At 35.5% G+C, this 20,057-nt stretch overlaps 1 protein-coding gene across 3 annotated transcripts in view; it reads right to left on the reverse strand.

The window, feature by feature from the left end:
- IKZF2 (IKAROS family zinc finger 2) overlaps positions 1–19,159 on the reverse strand; it is a 141,571-nt gene extending 122,412 nt beyond the window's left edge. Inside the window, exons 1-2 of one of the 3 annotated variants that reach the window (XM_021702901.2) lie at positions 19,117–19,159; positions 18,204–18,308 (exon numbers count right to left, since the gene is read on the reverse strand). In XM_021702901.2, coding sequence (XP_021558576.1) covers positions 18,204–18,308; positions 19,117–19,150 — 139 coding nt within the window. In that variant the 5' untranslated portion in view covers positions 19,151–19,159. The remainder of the gene's footprint in view (positions 1–18,203; positions 18,309–19,116) is intronic. The other 2 variants (XM_044913395.1, XM_021702902.2) reach the window with 2 other exon arrangements.
- Positions 19,160–20,057: the final 898 nt, after the last annotated feature.

A 20,057-nucleotide genomic window follows, 5' to 3' on the forward strand; every position in this document is an offset into this window, starting at 1 on the left:
GAACATGGTGAGAATTATGCACATTCAGGATGTATCTTAGATGTGGAGCCAATGTTTTCTGAGGCACTGGACTTTGAGTTTGAGAAAAGGAACAATACCAAATACAGACTTGAAAGTCAAAGCATCATCAGTATCCAAAGAAATAAACTGAGAGAGGAGGACCTGCAGATGGAGACATAAGGGCTGCTAATAGATGAAGGTGAGCACCAGATGTCTCCTGTTCACTAAGTAATTGGCAGCCACTGATTATGACCCTTCTAATGAAGCCATTCCTTCTCTATCTTTCTCTTAGAGGCAGTATATACTTCTCACATTTCTACCAAAAACTTCTAGCTTTTTTATTTCAACTAACTGGATCATTTCCTTTAACTCAATAGCCAGTAACCTAGAAAATCAAAACACATGATAAAAGTAGAAACTTGGAAATAAATACTAATTTCTAAGCCCAAGGTCTCATAGGCAGCAGAGAAGTAAAAACACAAAATTCAAAGTATGAGAGCATTTTAAAACAATAAAACGTTTATTATAAAGTGATAAACACAATTAACAGGTATCAATCATCAGCGTTGTACCCATCCAGATACATGATACTGAAAATATATAAACATCCAAAATATCCATGAACTCCACACTTGAAAAGGAAGCATTTGGAGGAGTGAAGTTTGCCACCATCCTGAAGAGCCACCCAAGTAGGTAACAATGCTCATTAACTGATTAAAAACAAACTTGCTAGCAGCTAAAAATGTTTTACAGCAATTCAAATCCAACCACTCACAAAACAAAGAGAAAAAAAATGGCAAATAGAAAATCACAGATTGATTACCACCAAGGGTTCCTTTTCAGCATAAAAATGCAGATAACCTGTTATCATTAAATTGCTACTATATGAATACAAGCACTTTTCATTTTAGCTAGGATTAAGTGCATTGTTTTCCTATATGTGCCAGTTAAATATAATGGGCTTAATTTACAGAACCTTATGTCAAGAGAACTACATTTCACGAGCTTCCAAATAATACACAATTTTGTTGTAACTTTAAAAAAAAAGAAAACTCAAAGGTAGAGAAGTAATAAAAAGATAAGATATTTTACAATGTAAATAAGGAGAAGACTTAGTATTCTCCAAGCTATTAAATATACTGCCTTAATTCTTGTAGCTATAGGAATGATTACTAACAAATCTTGGCGAAACTAGATAACCTCTGCTCATCTAAAATTACCTGGACACATTTAAACAGGATTTCATGAAAGGATTCAGATAAAAACTGGAAAAAAAAAAAAAAAAGCTTTTGTAAAGGTTGTGTAACTGATCCTAGGTACTGTTCTGATCATCATCAACAAAGGTGATAATTAACACAGTTGCACTAAGAAAACTGAAGTCTGGCCTCACAATCTAGCATAAGCAGAACTGTGTACAGTTTTAAGGAAGAGTCATTTGATTTGTAAGTTTTTAAATGATCTTTGGGACTGAGCTACTGGATAAGAGTTCATTGAAACAAGAGCAATATGATATCCCATTTTCACATGTGTCTAGTAAATGGGCATGCTTATGATTTGGAAGATCTTACTTAGATCACAAAGATTAGAAATCTTCAAAATAATAACAGCAATAATAACTTTAAAACTATAGACTTTCTAAATAATGCCAACAAATAACCAAAGTGTCTCGGACTGAATTTCAATTATATATATATTTTAAAGTCTTTTATAAAACCTCTCTATATTCTAGAGAGAGTGACATTGGCCTGAAAAGATGTATTTTTAGGAAGCCATGTGAAACTTCTAAGTACTTGAAACTTTTAGTCCGATCTAGTATTCTGCAGTATTGTATACTGTAGTATCTGCCTGAATGTGTGTTAAGAAAAAAAGAGTCTAAGCTAGTGCTAACTTTAGACCATTTGTTTTAAAACTGCTTTGTTTTTTTTTTAAAGATTGTATTTATTTATTTGAGAGAGAGAATGAGACAGAGAGCATGAGAGAGGGGAGAGTCAGAGGGAGAAGCAGACCCCCCGCTGAGCAGGGAGCCCGATGTGGGACTCGATCCCGGGACTCCAGGATCATGACTTGAGCTGAAGGCAGCCGCTTAACCGACCGAGCCACCCAGGCGCCCTGAAACTGCTTTGTGAGTAAAAAGACTAGCTGGGTGATTTCGCCTCTTGTATCCACAGCACACACATTGCTGAAGTGACCAATCCTGTAAGGGTCAATCTGAGTAATAACTTACAGGAACAACTGAGATATGTCTCTAATGTATCCAGTCAGATAAGCAACACATATTAACCTCATAATGTATTTAAAAATTAACAGGCAACTTTCTTAGTTGAGAGACTACTATGTATAAGGCACTGTGCTAACTTCTATAGAAAAGAGTAACTAATATTTCTTGAATTACTTCTTGAAATGTGTTAGGCAGTATGACAGCTTTAGCTAAAGTTATTTTATTAAATCCTCACAACAACCCCAAGAGACAAGCACCAACTTTCCCTTAATTATTTATTTATTTTAAGATTTTATTTATTTATTTGACAGAGAGAGACACAGCGAGAGAGGGAATACAAGCAGGGGGAGTGGGAGAGGGAGAAGCAGGCTTCCTGCCGAGCAGGGAGCCCGATGCGGGGCTCGATCCCAGGACCTGGAATCATGACCTGGGCTTAATGACTGAGCCACCCAGGCACCCCACAACTTTCCCTTATTTACAAATGAGGAAGTGAAGGCTAATACACAACACAGCCAATATAAATCCAAGCCTGTTCATCTCTGTCTGCTATCCTTGGGCTGCAGAAATTATGTCATTTCCCCTACCCTCGAGGAGATTCCAGTCACACAGGGGAGATAAGATGAACACAAGTAAGGGAGTCTTGGTAAAACAAGATAGGAAGTGATAAAGCCTTCCTTGTTTTTAAAGAAGAAATTACTCCTGGATAAAAAGGGTCATTTGGTTTGAAAGAGTGATTGCACTGTCACCATGCTAATAGTAACCCTGACCCAAGAAAAGTTAAACTTGGACATGAAAAGCAAATTGTGTATCTTTAAATGATCTCATTGGGATTTACAAAGATTTTTGCACCTTTTAACCAAATGACCTATGAGTAGTCTGTTTATACATATTCCGCTATAAAATCTTTTAAAAAGAATATCTACTTTTATCCTTGATTGCTCACAGGATAAAAGGGGAAAAAATGGACATTACCAGGGTCTGATACATAGTTGAGAATTCCAGATATACAACAGAGCAATGTATTCTGACATAGGACATACGGCACCATGAGTATGGAATTCACGAAATTGCAGAACCATATTGGGAATTCACCAACACATCTAGTAAACAAGTGAACAAGTCCCTGCTAAAAGATCACTCTGGGCCAGGTCAAGAGGGAGACACACCCTCTAGTCAAGTCCTGCCATGAACACATCTTCCGAACTGCCATCCTCAAATGAAATGCATTACTACTGGATAATTACCATTTCAATTATATCCCTCACAAACAGAGCAGGTTTATTTGTGATTCGCTTTAATTAGGTAATTTTAGTTTCATTTCTTTAGTAATTGATTTGAATACAACAGAATTAATAATTGCCTCATATCTGCACACAGATTTCTTTTCAAACAAGGACTATCTGACAGCACTCAGACAGATGAATAACAAAAATATCTAGTCAATGATGCAGATATCTTGTGTTTTATTGGCAATGCTTTTCACTCCTTTTTTTTTTTTTACTATTATTACAATTTTTGATTAAAAGCAGTCTCACAGCATGTCCTTCCTAGAAGACTATTCAATATAACATGTTTGTGGGATCTATTTCTCAGTTACTTGATTCAAGTTTTGTCTTATACTCTTTTTATCTAACAATAAAATAATAGCTACCATTCTGGTTTACTTACCACGTGCCAGTCACCATTCTGGAGACTTTATGTATATTCTTTCCAAAGCTCACCACTCCTCTGACAAGGCAGATATTGATGTCCCTGTTTTACAAACTGAGATGCCAAGAGATGAACTATCCGGCGAGGGGGTCACAGATTTGACATGTAATACCAGGGCTCACTTTTTTATACTATGGAGGAAGGGGAAGGGGAAAATTTATTCAATCCTGTAATTTTTTAAAAAATATATGCTTATTATTTTCTAGTGACAAATAAAATGCTTAAGTACTGCCAGGAAGAATAAAGTCCTCAGGGACTGCTTAAATAAATATTTAAGCTCAACTTTTAATGAGCACTTTGTATGTTAGATGTGAAAGTATTTCAAATAGTGTAAAGTGTCTTAAAAATAAAATGTTACTTAGGCTTAAATAATAGGCTTAAAAACAGTTTGTTTTCTTAAGCGATTTAAACGTATACCCTGATCTTGTTTTTATTATTTATGGGCTTAGCAAACCTTTCATTCAACAATAATACACATGTAAACTTCATCTCATGTCTGATAAATTTTTACTGCAGTATTATCACAAGGTTAATTTTAGAAGAGTGTTCCAGTGGGTAAAAGTGAACCTGGGAATTCTAAATCTCTGACAGAGTATGATCTTAAGAAAGTCTTTTAAAACACTCAGTGCTTGTGTCTTAGTTACTTCAGGGGGAAAATGGAAAAACAACAGATCAGAGAACAAAAACTGGATGCAAAACCCCATCTCATCTGCTCAGTATCAAGTTCCTTCTTCATTGCCACCTCCCAAGAGGAAAAAGAAAGAAAGAAAGAAAGAAAGAAAGAAAGAAAGAAAGAAAGAAAGAAGGAAAGAAAGAAAGAAAGAAAGAAAGAGAAAGAAAGAGCAGAGAAAGTTCTTACTGTTTCTGTCAGGACTATAGCTTTCCCTAACTCCCTAATCCCTTTCCCACTGAAGTGAAGTAAAAAGGCAGCTGAGGGACAAGACCAAAGTTTACTGCATTGGTGATAATTCAGAAATACAACCAGTTAAGGTATCTCTCACACACAGTATATTACACCGTCACTTTTGCAAAAGAGAAAAGGAATAGATTAGTCCAAAGTGGGGCCATCAGTAATGCCCCTGTTTATGACAGCAAGCAATCTATTCTAGGTTCTACCAACCTCTATACTGCTCCCATCGGCCCATCTTTCTAGATGAAACCCGTAGTACTCCAGTTCTTCTAACTAGTCCACCCCCATCGTCTACTCTCTGGCTTTCAGATATGTGAAGAAGTAAACTTCTTTCTACTGAATCTCAGTATTTATCACCAGAAACCATTCTAATCTTATTGCCACATCCCTCATCATTCAAACACGTGGCTTCTTTAATTAGCTTATAAATTCAGATCTTTATACTTTCTGAAAGAAGCAAAAAGGAGGGAAAGATCCTTTTTTTCATTTGCCCTATTCCTCTCTGGTGGATCTAGGAACTCTAGTGGGTTCTGTGCCTTGCCCCTCACTCCTGCATTCACCATTTTTATTTTCTTTCTTCTTGAACTAGCTCTCTTGTGTGTTCCCTTACACTTCACATCTCTGCTCTTCCCATTCATATGCCTCAAGTTATTTTCACAGGTCCTACTCCCATTAGCAACAAACCACAGTTGTCTTGCTAAAAAACGGTATATCCTTAAAAGATTTAATGTAAACATTAGCAACACTCAGTGGAGTTTTAAATTGATGAATATGAAAAAGAGACTAAAGCACTTTTTAAAGTAATCTTGATTATCATATACAGGGTACAAGTTTTAACTCACTCTCCTCAGATTTATTTTGGTATCATAATGCTATGTCTCCTTACCACTGCCAGAAGTACACTGATATGAACACTATTTACAGCATCTCCTGCTATGAATGAATATCACTCATAAAAAAATGCACTTTATTAGAGCAATTAATTCCACTGTATTATAGCAGTTAATACCCTCTATCCAGACTAAATCTAAAATAATATTCAAAGAGTCTATAGACACCATTTGTATACCAGAATACCCCTGGCTTCAGTATTTATCATTAATGGCAGTAATCCATTTTCATGACTCTATAATATCACTGAAATTTCAAGGATAAACTCATGAGATCAGAGCTATGACTAGCTCTTTTACAGAAAAGCTTCAGACTTTATTTTTTTGAGAAGACATCTGACTGAATTAGGGTGTTTTGTTTTGTTTTGTTTTGTTTTGAATTACACAAGTAAAAGACCTTCTGGGAAAGATCCAAACAATACAGAACTATTTGGGATAAATGATAAAATGTTCTGTTTACCCTCCCATACTCCAACATGAACTCTATCAATAGTGTGATATTTCTTTCGTATTCCTTATTCTTTGCATTCACACATATGCACATACACAAGTGCGCACACAAGGGCACATATGTTTTTAAAAGACATATGGCACTTTCTTGTACATACAGTTGTATGAAAGCAATTGTTTAGTTAACTGAAGCTTCTCTGATTTGCTGAAAAAATACTCTCTTCAAATTTGTTTCCAGCTCTTGTACTCAAACTGTGAGACCAACTAAAGCTACACAAATTCATCAAAAATTTTATGCAAATAGCCTTACTATAATAATAATTTTGTAAAACGAATTCACTTCAAATTGTGGGGTTTTTTTTCTTGGGGGGGACAGAAGGGTGTTTCTTTTTTGTTTTTGTTTCCAAAAAACTGAATCCAAAAACTGTCATTAGGTCATTAATGTGTCATAGTTCAGACAGATGGTGGTGTGTAATTCATATTTTGAGAATTTAAAAACAGCAGACTCACAGAAAATATCTTTCTTTTTCTAGTTTTCAGTTATGTCCAAACAAAATCTATTACTGCTTTCAAATATTTTGTGAACATTCAGCACTACAATAGAATTCATTTCATATTTCAAAACACTATATTAGAATCAGTGTTTTTCAAGTGTGTGACTTTTAAAGCAATACCTAAAATTGACTACATATTACTTGTTACAATGTTTATTTTTTAAACAACAAGGATCTTTATGAAAATGACCATGACAGAAAATATTTCATATAGTTGTAGAAGAAATGACACCTCTTTAGAACTCAACCAGAAATTCTTAAAGTTAATTCAATGGAAGTAGAGCAATGTAGCACCTTAGCACTTCAAAATATGACCAAGCCCTGCATACTGATATCTTAGTAAGAAGAAAGTAGAGTTGACACAGCCAGGTGTAATAAGAACTATAACTTCCATGATAATAAGAGAGCAATGACAAAAATGTCAAAGGTGTAGACACCCAGAATGTTAATTTATTAGAACGTGACTTTACACTGATTAATTATATGCTCCTCAAAATATCTGGAGTGCATAAGAAAAGTTAATTGAAGCATTTCATTTTGTACATGCTACTAAAATTAGTTTTAAATAGGTGATAGAGAACTGATTTCAAAACTATAAGTATGTGGAATTCAATCTGTAAATTCTAAATGTGCTACCTAAAGATAATAGTAACGAAGATGATGATGGTGACCACAAAATATTCATGGAAACACTGACATTCACTTGATTCCACTGAACATGACTGTATAGAAAATCAGAAAACTTAAAACCTGTTTAGAATCTCAGAAATCATCTTTTGGGGGCTGATTTGAAAATTACAAAATCTTTTTTAGAGTGAGGCATGGTTAAAAACATACCCAAACAGAGAAAATCGCAAGTAAGTTAGGATTTCAGAATTACTTCAATATCTAAAAACTTAAGTTTTCAAATTTCCTCAAATAGGTCGGAAACACCTTATTTAAATACATACATGCAATACAATCATATTTCCTTAATTCAACAAATAATTACTAGGCGCTGAAGAGATAGATAGGGCATAGTCTTTTTCCTCAAAGATTCACATCTGGAAAATCTCCTGATTAGCCTCTTTGTAATCAATGTGTGGCCCCAAAATAAAGCTGTATGGGATGCGGGGAGGGAGAGGGAAAGAGAGAATCTTAAGCCAGTGCAGAGTCCGAGCCCAAGGTAGGGCTCAATCTCATGACCCTGAGATCATGACCTGAGCCAAAATCAAGAGTTGGATGCTTAACCAACTGAGCCACCCAGGTGCCCCCACAAATATCCTTAAATTCACATTCAGTAATTAAAATGACCTTCTTTATTAACTAAACTAAAATACTATAATCTTCTATAAAATCTCATTTGCTATCGTCAGACTACTTCAATGATTTCATGAAACCGATGTAGTGTTTGTTCCTCTTGGTCTATAACGAGGAGCACTTCTAGATCCCCAGCTAACTTAAGGTATTTTTCTTGGGTACCAGTGCTATTTCCCATCTTCATTTCAAACTGATTTTAAGACCTCTTAAATTGCTAACCCTATCAACCTTATAATGCCTATAAGGATACCCCAACTACTGTTACCATAAGAAATGGTATTCAAAGAAATGTTGATAGGCGATAGGGTTAGGTTATAAAATCAACAATTAACAAATCTAAAGCAGGAATGTAAAATAACACTAAAGAAAATGAGTCGATCCTAGGCCAGGAAAATTGGTTGTAACCTGATTGTATGTATTAATATAAGTTAAAGACTGAATCTGTAGGATTTAACCTCCAAGGGAAAAAAAAAATGACTCCCAGAAGTATTTTGGCTGCACATATATCTACGGAATCTAAATCCATGTCCATTCAGGGGAGAAGGAATTAGACAAAGGACTTAACCATAAGGATACAAATGGCAATGTTATCTCTATTGTGATGCTGAATATATTAGGCTTTCTTAGTGTGATGCCACTAAACATTTGAATTATATAACGAACTCCTTTTGTTCAGATCCTTTGCTCACCAAGTGACCTTTGCTGATCACCCAAAATGATCTCAAGCCAACTGGAGTGATCCAGATTCTCTATTAGTTGGTTGGGGTTTTTTGTTTTTATTTATTTATTTATTTATTTATTTATTTACTTACTTACTTATTAAGATTTATTTATTTGACAGAGAGAGAGAGACAGCGAGAGAGGGAACACAAGCAGGGGGAGTGGGAGAGGGAGAAGCAGGCTTCCCATGGAGCAGGGAGCCAGATGCAGGGCTCCATCCCAGGTCCCTGGGATCATGACCTGAGCTGAAGGCAGACGCTTAACGACTGAGCCACCCAGGCAACCCTGTTTTATTTTTAATCAAGGTATAGACATAAATTGGCCTTCTGATTTTAAATACCAATTTGTAAACTTGTTTAATGTAAGTCAATCCTGAGATATGAGATATGGATCTGCTCTAAGTGTGTTGCTAATCAAGTTTCAGAACTTGCAAGGCTTATGGCCAAATCCTACGTTATAAAAATTTTTTTAAATTTTTTAAAAGATTTTATTTAATTATTTGAAAGAGAGAGAGCACAAGCAGGGGGAGCAGCAGAGGGAGAGGGAGAAGGAGACTCCTCGCTGAGCAGGGAACGGGACGTGGGGCTCCATCCCAGGACATGACCTGGGCCGAAGGCAGACACTTAACTGATTAACTGACTGAGCCAACCAGGTGTCCCTATAAAAAATTTTCTTGGGGAAATGTTATCCTTTGGGAAGCTATCTTAGAAGCCTGTTGCATTTTTCTCTCTGTTTCATTGTACATCTTCAAATTTATACACTTTTGAACACCTCTTGGTGGTAAAAGGTGAGAAGCAATTATTCATCTATAATGGATATAATTCATGGTAAGTGTTCCACACCTTTTTGCTTCTAAATGTAATAGATTAATATCTCAAATAATATATGGATTCATCTGGACCCTGAAAGACAACATCTCTCTCTACAAAAACCCTAACATATTTTTTGTGCCCCAGCATCAGCAATGCATCACACAAAAAGTAACTCCTTAATAAATGTTTACTGGATCAATGATTGAAAGATGAAAAATATCTCTCTAGAGAGTTCTGAATCTCCATATACAGGAAATCTCAGATGAAGTATTTCTATCATTAACATTCATTTGGAATTCTATGGTGTCTTGGGTAATCAGCACTTACATTTTTAAGATGGAGCTCTGAAATAGGTATTTTGAAATTAATAAATATATTAATTAGGATGTTTTTTAAATCATACTATATCACACTCTAGGTAATTTTACCCCAACAGGTACGATATTATAAACTTTAAAAAAAATTAAGTAGGGACTAAATCATTTTCAAATAATATATATCATGTATGTATATTTATCCTAAAGTTTTCAAAAAAGCTCTGGACAAAAGTATTAAGTATCTTGGCTATTAATGTGGCAGAACTGGCCAGCATGTAAATAACAAATCATTCCTTGGGGCACCTGGGTGGCTCAGTCGTTAAGTGTCTGCCTTCAGCTCAGGTCATGATCCCAGGGTCTTGGGATCCAGCCGCATCGGGCTCCCTGCTCTGCAGGGAGCTGGCTCCTACTTCTCCTCCTGCTCTCTCACTGTCTCTCCTTCTCTCTCTCTCAAATAAACAAATCATTCCTCATATATTGTAAATTACGTATTTATAAAGAAATAGGTGTAAAGACAAATCATTATAGTAGAATCACTGGAGCATATGGTATACATTACCTTTATGTTTTTTTTTAAAATAAATAACCATAAAAGTTAAGATATTAAATATACCACAAAAAGTTAAAGAGAAGGGCTGGTATATTTTGTTCAAAATTCGGTAAGTCAATCATATCAACTAATCCAACTTCTGAGACTAGCATAAAAGGACTCCATTAAGCAGAGGGAGGTCACTAAAACCTGTACTCATGCATTTCAATACAGAATTTTGATTTAATCAGGTAACAAGGAAAATAAAGTCACTGATCAAATGCTGGGACTTACTTATGGAAGAATTTTTTAGAAATACTAAACTATTGTTAAAGACAGTAGCAAAGTAACCAAATCACAACCTACCTAATAAGATTTCACTAATTAGGAAAATTCACACTCTAATCTGTCCATAAGCCTGATTGCTATCTTCTCCCATATCCTACAGGTGATCCAAACTCTCTGGATCCAGAATCAAGCCAAAGTAAATCTTTTCCTGGAAACCTCTACAATATTTCCTATCCTCCCTGATGGAACCTACTGCCATTTTATCCAATAATCTAGGGATCATCATCATGAACTTCCTTTTCTCCTTAACCCTACTATCCAAGTCCTATCCACTTTGAGCTATGAAATATTTCCCAAATCCTTCTCTTCCTTTTTTGTCCCCACTACCACTAGCTCTCACAACTTCTCACTCAACCATTGTAGTAGCTGTTAAAAATACTCCTGCCTCTAGACAGGTTCCCATCCACAATCCTTTTCCCCCACAGTACAGCCAGTGTGATCCCATGACCATCAAAAGACAGAAGTCATCTGCTTTGTTAAATCCCTTGGCTTCCTTGAAAATGAAATCCAAGTTTTCTCCTATACGAGATATTCCATTATCTTGCCCTGACTAAATGGTCCAGAGTCATCTCTGGACTCAAATCCTAGGCACCAACCTCACACTCTAGAAATACCAACCTGCTTTTATTCCACAGAACATATGTTATGTCCCAGCTCCCATTATGGATGCATCCTTTATACTGAAAAAGCCTTCCACTTCTCTCCTAAATCCTATTCCTTCAATAAGTTTCAGCTCAAGCAGCCTCTCCCTCTAGGAAGATTTCCTGAACTAGTACCACTGTTCACTCCCCATAATAATCAGAACACTAAACATACCATAGTATAATGCCCTGCTTAAATGTCTTTCAAACTAGAGCATGAGCTCCGGGAGGATGGTGTACTATTCACCTTTGGATTCGCCTTGCAGTGCCTGACACATTAAAGGTAGCCCATAAATTTGCTGAATTAATCAATTAAAATGATACAGCAACATGGCAAACAGCTAGAAGTGATAATTATATATGTTATGCTTACTTCAAATTTAAAACAAATAAATTACCCCAAAATGTACAATTAGCGACAATCAGGCCTACAATGTGATTAGCTATCATCAAGTAAGAATTTATGGTACTACCAGAAGCATCAAGTGAGATGAAATTTTAGATGCAGACCTTCTAAGAAAGAATTGATTATAGATATGAATAGGTTTATCTATAAAGGGAACTTTTTCTTTTACCATTCTTTTTTTATTTTTTAAAGATTTTATTTATTTATTTGAGAGAGAGAGAATGAGAGACAGAGAGCACGAGAGGGAGGAGGGTCAGAGGGAGAAGCAGACTCCCCGCCGAGCAGGGAGCCCGATGCGGGACTCAATCCCGGGACTCCAGGATCATGACCTGAGCCGAAGGCAGTCAGTCGCTTAACCAACTGAGCCACCCAGGCGCCCCTTCTTTTACCATTCTTAACGAGTGGTATCTTTGGAGCACCAAAGGTAAGCAATGATTTTCTTTACATACAACCAAAAACACAAAAGTACACTCAGGAACACTGAAACCCAATAAAAGAATTTCTAACATATAGACAAATTCTACTTCTTTGTTAACCAAAATCTTCATAGGTGTTAAATAACAGAAAGGCTTTTCTTTAATTTTTACTTTAAATTATTAGAAATCCCTATCTCTGTTCCACATAGTAAAAAGAAAAGAGCAAAAGACCTGAATTTCAAACAGAAATGGATTTGAAAACAAACTCTTTTTATTATGAGTCACTGATCGATGATAAAGTGACTTGGCTGCTCTGAGGGTCAGCAGCAGTGATTCTTTATTGGATCTAAGCAAGCACCAGAACTGTGCTAAGTATTTTGTGTACATTACTTTATTTAAACCTCACAGCAGTCCACTGAAGTAGGTATAGCTTATTCCTATTCTACAGATAAGGAAACTGGAGCTCAGAGACATGAAGTAACATGCCTAAGGTCACACAGCAAGTTGATGGCAAAGCAGGAATTCTAACACAGGCATGTATAACTCCAAAGCCGATCTTTTTAACCACTTACTCTCTGTTGCTTCTGTGCCTCAGTTTTCTGTATTATAAAATGGAGTATGGACTCCATGCTCAGCTTGGAGTCCGCTTGGGGTTCTCTATCTCCCTCTCCCTCTGTTCCTCTCCCCACTCTCTTGCGCTCCCCTGCTCTCTCTAAAATAAAATAAATGAATGAATGAATGAATAAATAAATAAATAAATAAAATCTTTAAAAAAATGGAATAACTACTTCCCTCACAGAGCTATTATGAAGACTAAGTGAAATAATATGGATGCGGGGCGCCTGGGTGGCTCAGTTGGTTAGGCGACTGCCTTCGGCTTAGGTCATGATCCTGGAGTCCCAGGATCAAGTCCCGCATCGGGCTCCCTGCTCGGCAGGGAGTCTGCTTCTCCCTCTGACCCTCCTCCCTCTCATGCTCTCTGTCTCTCATTCTCTCTCTCTCAAATAAATAAATAAAATCTTTAAAAACAAAAATAGAAGTAGTAAAAAAAAAAAAAGAAATAATATGGATGCATCTAGCATAGTGCTGGATTTCCTATACATGCTCAATAAATCATGTCCCCCATCCTTTTCTCACTCCAGGGCTGATTAAACATTTATAATAAGGAATATATAGTTCCTAAATACTCCTTACCTCTTTCAAAGCATAGATATTCTGAGTCTTGATTAATTCCAAAAGGAAAATATTACCAGATCAATAAATATATTTGACCTAAACAGATATAAAGGGAAAAAAAAATCAAAGAAAAACAACACATTCTACCAATTTTATGACTGTGGCCCTGCTATTGATCTTTCAGAACATCTTAAGATCAAAATATATCAATATTTAAAGTTAGGCGAAAAAAGCATGGGACCCAGAGATCTCAATTCATTACAGCTTGAAGGAAGACTCCCCAAAGAACCTAACCAATCACGTTACATTAAAAAAAAAATGTACTTCCAGTGGGGAAGACAGATTTGGATAAAGACAGAGGTAATAAGGATAACACTCTACAACAGTAAGTTGCCTTGTTTGTTGAAGACAGGCCTTTATTCTTACTCTAAAAATGCCAGGAGGGGGAAATGAGGGGCAAAGAAAACTATAGAGCAATTCTGCTGTTAATTCCTGCACATACATACTTCCTTTGTAGTTTCTTTTTTTTTTTCCTTTTGGTTCATAACCACGACACTTACTTTGATAGGTGTAAAGAAGTCAAATCAAGCTTTTCTCTTAATTTCCCAATAAGTAAAAACTAAATGTATGTTGGGTATACACAGAAGCCTAAGTACAATTCAAAACATAGTGAGTTTTTATATCAGTCCATCTGGTGTTATATTAGGGTGTATCCCATGGAAATCCAACCAAGGGTGACTGCCAAACTAAGCTACAGAAGACAATTCAGAAGGCTGGTGAGTCCCATAGTATAAACGATATTTTTAAAAGTGCATGAGAGCATCTGCTTAACAAGATTATCTGCTATCACTCCACCCTCATAATAACCCTCCTCTACCTCTGTAATACAGTTTTGCACTACCACATGGGTCAATATTGGACATGAAAGGCACCCTGAGACAATGATATTATAGAGACATATCAGTTAAAGTGATCTAACTAAACCACAAGGTAATATCACAGTTTTATGCCCCAATCCTGACAACTCCATCCTTCTGTTAAGGGACCTAAAATGCCAACCAATTTCTTTAGACCTCCATTTCTACATAAGAAAAATGGAAATCATAATATACTTCTGCTTCACTATGCTCTAAAAATGGAAACTCGCTAAGGAAAAAAAATGAATGTGAAGCACTCTGAAAAGAATAAGCTAGATTCCCTGACCTGATTATTGGTCAGAGTCCTGTAAAACTAGAATTACTACTTCTTCCAATTCCATACATGCCACCTGGCCATCAAACTGGCTGGTAAATAGTATTGACTGCAAAGTTGATCCATGTAAAAAGTTTTAAAGTAATAGAAACAAAATCTGTGTCACAATGTATCTTCATCCCATTAACTATCTCCAAGGAAAATTTACTCATTGGCATTAGAAAAAAGCATTAGAAAAGAAGATAAAGATTAATTTTGAATATTTGAACGTTAATTTCTTAAAATAGTAAGCAGCATGTATAGATAGAACAGTTTGAAACTGATACTGAAGCCACCACACAAGAACTGGAATTGAGCTAACCTAGAAACAGAAGGAATCATCATAAAGTAAGTCTCATCTGATGGGCCAAAATACAATATGGATTATTTTTATATTGTTCTGAGTTGTCTGTCTCAGATTCTTAACTTCCAGAGTCTATTTTTAAAATCACTTAACACTGTGTATTTCCAGTAGCCATCAAGGCATATACTGTCATCCCTGACACCGAAGACTGTCAGCAGACTCAAGATGTAGAGTAATGATCTCAGGCAACAATGCCCATCTTCTTATCAAAGAGATCTTATTCCATAAGAAAAAGTCTAAAGTTCTCTACGAAAATTCATGCTAAAACATAGGAAATAGTTACTGTAAAATGTTAAGATCGGCATTACCCTTTACTTCTTAAGATTTTTACCTTACATGCTAAATTTTAAAACCCAAAGCTGTCAGACATTATAACATTTTTCAGTTTCTCCCCCAAGTCGCCGATGCTCTTTTCTAGCACTGTCAAATAATGATAGCTGCTGTCATTATTTTTTATACAATAGCTGGCAGCAAGTTGTACAGACACCCTTCATCTGAGAATAGTCATCAAATAACCTAAAAAAATGACTAGGACCTTGTGGTAAAACTGACTCCTTTCCTAAAACCAAAATAAGGGGGCTATCACAGGTTATTGATACTTTACTGCCAGAATGTTACTTTATTAAAAAAAAAAATCAAAGGTTTTAATTCCTTTATTTTTTTTCTAAACTGTTTTAAAATAACTTTCTCTCTCTTAGACATACAGTCCTGTCCTCTCCTTGCTGCTCCTGGAGGCTATCTTACTCTATCATAAAGGTGTTCCCATTTACTTTTGGCTTGAATACTTTCAATCAAAATTGCAATTCTGTTTTTGGACGCAACAGCCCTTCAGGAAGTGTATTTGGAGTTATAAAAAAAATTGCAGAAAATAAATAAGCTATTTTCATTTGATAAAGTTCAACAATGCATTTAAATGGATTTAGGAAAACCAATCATCACAGACACAAGTGATATGACAGCCCCCCCCCCCCCCCCCCCCCCCAATTCCAACTTACAGAGAAATATCTGAGTGACCAATTTTAGGTCTCTTGTTAAGTAAGAGACAAGGGTTCCTCTTTAGCACTATTTGCTTGGGCAATCTAAAATGCTGATATTCTCCTAGATCTAACAGAAAGGAAAAATGGGTATCTTCTCCATCTAACACCGAAGTGGGTAACCTAGATACTGTAAAGAGAGGCTACATAAAGGATGCAACAGACAGCTCTGAAGTGAGAGCCAAATATTTCACCTGCAACTCTTCGGAAAAGAACACGAAAACACATGCAGCTTAGCCAAAAACCGTATTAACATGGAATTGCCACAGTCTAGTAAGTTTGGGGGAAAAACAAAACAAAACAAAACTCTACCAAACATAATTTTACTGTTGTTGGTTGGGTGAGAAAAGCTCAAATGTGAAAAGCACAGCTCTTATTTGTTCAAATTGATCATGCCCACACTCTGCGATGTTTACTTAAAATAAAAGGGTGAACTGCTTTTTTGAAGACTACTTGCAAACCAGAATCAAATTCACAAGTAAAGGAGCCAATTAACAAGCATTTTCCTGCTGATATCCTAGTGATGGCTAGGGAATGATAGCTAAAAGTCTATGATTATTCAAAGTTTCTGAAGTTTCCAAAGCCGATAACTAAATATTAAGCTAAGAGAAATTTTCCTATCAATCTATCTTTACCCTTTAGGAAATGAAACAAAAATTATCAGAGAAATAAAAATCTATTCTATCAAGGAACTAGTAACATTAAATGTTAAAATATAAAAATTATACTGCCTACACTGCAGAAGTAGTATAACTTTTGTCAAATTACAGCCAACTAGCCAAAAAATAAATTAATGTTACAAGATCCATCATAAAAGATTAACACTATAATTTAATATACATTCAGTCACTCACTATTAATTTTTCTTTCTATGTGATAAAGGAATTTCAACGACTGCTTCCAGAATGAAATCTCCTGGGAAATACTTCCCATTAATAAAAAGAAAACTTTTACATAAGAAAATTCATATAGTTCAATCAAAATTTCAAGTCAAAGCTAGAATCACTTAAAGTTAATGAACTACAAAATGTATTCAATAATACTTTATATACTTTTGCTCATACTTCAGAAGTCTTTACTATTTACAAAGCTAGTAGCTTTATAATAAGCTCAAGTTTTGAGAACTATAAGAGGGCACTGGAAAGAAGATTTGTTCTCTCTGGATAATCAGAATTAACTTGAGAATATGTTCATAGTTTAGAAGCTGATTCAGTTTCCTTTACTTATTAAATCTTTGTTTAAAAAAAGGAAAGAAATTGCCTTTCCTTCACATATCACCCAAAGAGAAGACATTTAAATTAAGTTATATTTCTATATAAGTCAGATGTCCTTTCTACGCAAGAATAGAACACATACAAAAGTGTAAGGGAAACACAAGATTTCAAATTACGTTGAGGAAGAGTAACACAGCATTTGCACTTAATAACTAAACATTATAATTAAGAGAAAACAAACCATATTCTTAATGAAGTACTTGGTCTTCTGTCACCGACAGCATGTAAGTTGCTCTTTTATTACATAGAAACAATGTTTACTACATCAATGAATGACTCTTTATCAAAAATAGTAGCCAAAACCTGTCTATTCCTGCAAGTTCAAAACATCCTTCCTAATTTCCACAGTTCTTCTCTGGACAGTTTAAAACAAAACGCTTTCACTTTGTTAGAGAAATGGATTTAAATCGGGTCCATAAATTTTCAATTACACTTCACTTGCAACACTTTGGAGGAGAAACTTGCACATAGTTAAAAAAAAAAAAAGTAACACTGCAATTCTACCACTGATGGATTAGTTTTGTACCAAGGCAATATAAAATTATTTCATTTTTTTTCCTGTGACGAGTCCTTTGGAAGTGACTTGTTTCCATATTCTTTTATCTAACAACAACAAATCTAGTCATAAACCTGGCAAGTCAAAACAATAACCAGCAAAGTCTAACATTTCTTACCTGATACAGGTAAGCACCAGCTCCCAAATGCCACCTTGGGATAGGTCAGACTAGTAAGCAGGCTCATGTTTTATGATACTAGAATGAACGGGAATAAATCTGTGTTGTTCTTTCTTTAGCAAAATCTATAGCAGCAGCTACACCACAATGTGAGAGGACCCCAAAGACCTAACAAATTCAAGTGTGTCGCTAGAGAAATAGGAAAAAAAAAGTCATAAAATGAAGACTTACTGCTTGTCATGTGACCTGGTGAGGCGTGCTGTCCATTGGGTGTGCTTGAGGTGAGGTCAATTGCCATACTGGAGTGCTCCCTTTCAGGTGAAAGCTCATTGTCACCTGCTTTCACAAAATAAAATCTTTTGGTCTCTGTTCATTGTCACATAAAATCTAATTACCAACTTTGCTTCATACGTGCAGAGGCATGCATAGCCTTGAAATTTTAATGTAATACATTTTTTACCTTAAAAGAAACTACGAGGAACTATGATTTAGAAATATATAGCAAATGAATGAAATGATAAGCCACGACCAGCCCACAAAAAAAAAAATTACAAAATTTGATTATCACAATAATCTTAACTGTAAAATAAGGGCAATTGGAATAGTTATTTCTAAAGTGTTTTTCTGTTGAAAAAATAAGTTTTCTTTTAACATCTAATTTAACCATCAAGCATAGGGTATTTATAATGAGCATTTTCCAAAATGCTATCAGAGAGTTGGATGTTTAAAAGGAAAGTTGGCTAAAAAAAAGGTCAACTTAAGGAGCTTTCACATTATGTGTCAGAAAAATTAGGTTACAGAGTAGTAAATATTTAGTACATGCCATATCAGTAGACATATATGTAATCTGACTTATTCTAAACTTAGAGTAAAGTAAACGAAAAAACTCCAGTGCAAAAGTGTTGATCTGCTAAGCCACTTACTACTGACAAACATATTATCATTAATAGAGTAGATATACTCCTATATTTCCTTCGTTTTGCTTCTGTGCTAGTATTTTCTTAAACTCATTTAAAGGTGAAATTGTGAACAAACAAAATTAGAGTATAGAATTCTTGATGAGAACATAATTCAGAAAATACAATACAGGTAACACAAACGTAATTTTATTACCAATAACAAATTAATGGAAATGAATACTTACACGTTATATAGCCATCAATAGCCTCTGTTTCCATAGTCAAAGTGCAGTGCTGCAATACAAAAGATGATACCCTTAACACAATGATTCCTTTCAGTATCTTCCATTAAATGCTTAACTTATTTGAAGCTCCAAGCGGTTAGCCCATGTTGCTGCTCCTGCAACCTGGGCCCAAGAAACATACTACAGTGTACTGTATGTGCTCATTTGCAAGTCACTGAACTCTTTCTGCAAATGATCTGATTCCTGCTGGAGATAGGATAGGAAAGATAAGTGTGCTGTGAGATGGGCTATAGCGAGAAAGGAATAACTCTCTTAATCAGAATTTACTTCAAGAAAAAAATAGGGAGGGTACACCTCAAATGTGCCAGCTTTCACTGGGATTTAAGTATTTTACCATTCACTACTTCCCACAATCACACTGCAGTTTGAGGACTTCCCTGGTATACAGATAGCTCTATTCACAATTGTTGCAAGTTGGTTCATCATGTTCTAATGGGGCGGAGGGGGGGGGGGGAGGACAAACAAACATAAGAAAAAACAAAACAAAACAAAAATTTAGTGCCCAAGTGTGTCTCGAAGGTCTCTGCAGCAGTCACCCTACTCCCAGGCTTGTATTGACATTTTAGCCTACACTAAGTTCTGTGTAAGCACCTGTTCAATGTAACCTTAATTTCCTGCCAGACCAAGGTTGGATACAAATGCCAAGCCAACTTAATACATTCTGATTTTGAAAATTTCATAAACTTTTTGCTCCTAGGAAGGGGATCACTTTTTTAAAGTTTGGGGAATTATTTTCATGCACCAATGACACAAAACAAGAACTTAATTCTCAGAAACAAAAGTAAATTGTATGAGATGACACCCCCTAGCTTTGATTTCATATAATGAAAAGATCGATAAGCTGACTATATTCTTTGAAGGAAAAAGTTTAAAGAATTGAC

Source organism: Neomonachus schauinslandi, chromosome 3, assembly GCF_002201575.2.
Source record: "Neomonachus schauinslandi chromosome 3, ASM220157v2, whole genome shotgun sequence".
In the NCBI taxonomy this organism is placed as follows: Eukaryota; Metazoa; Chordata; class Mammalia; order Carnivora; family Phocidae; genus Neomonachus; species Neomonachus schauinslandi.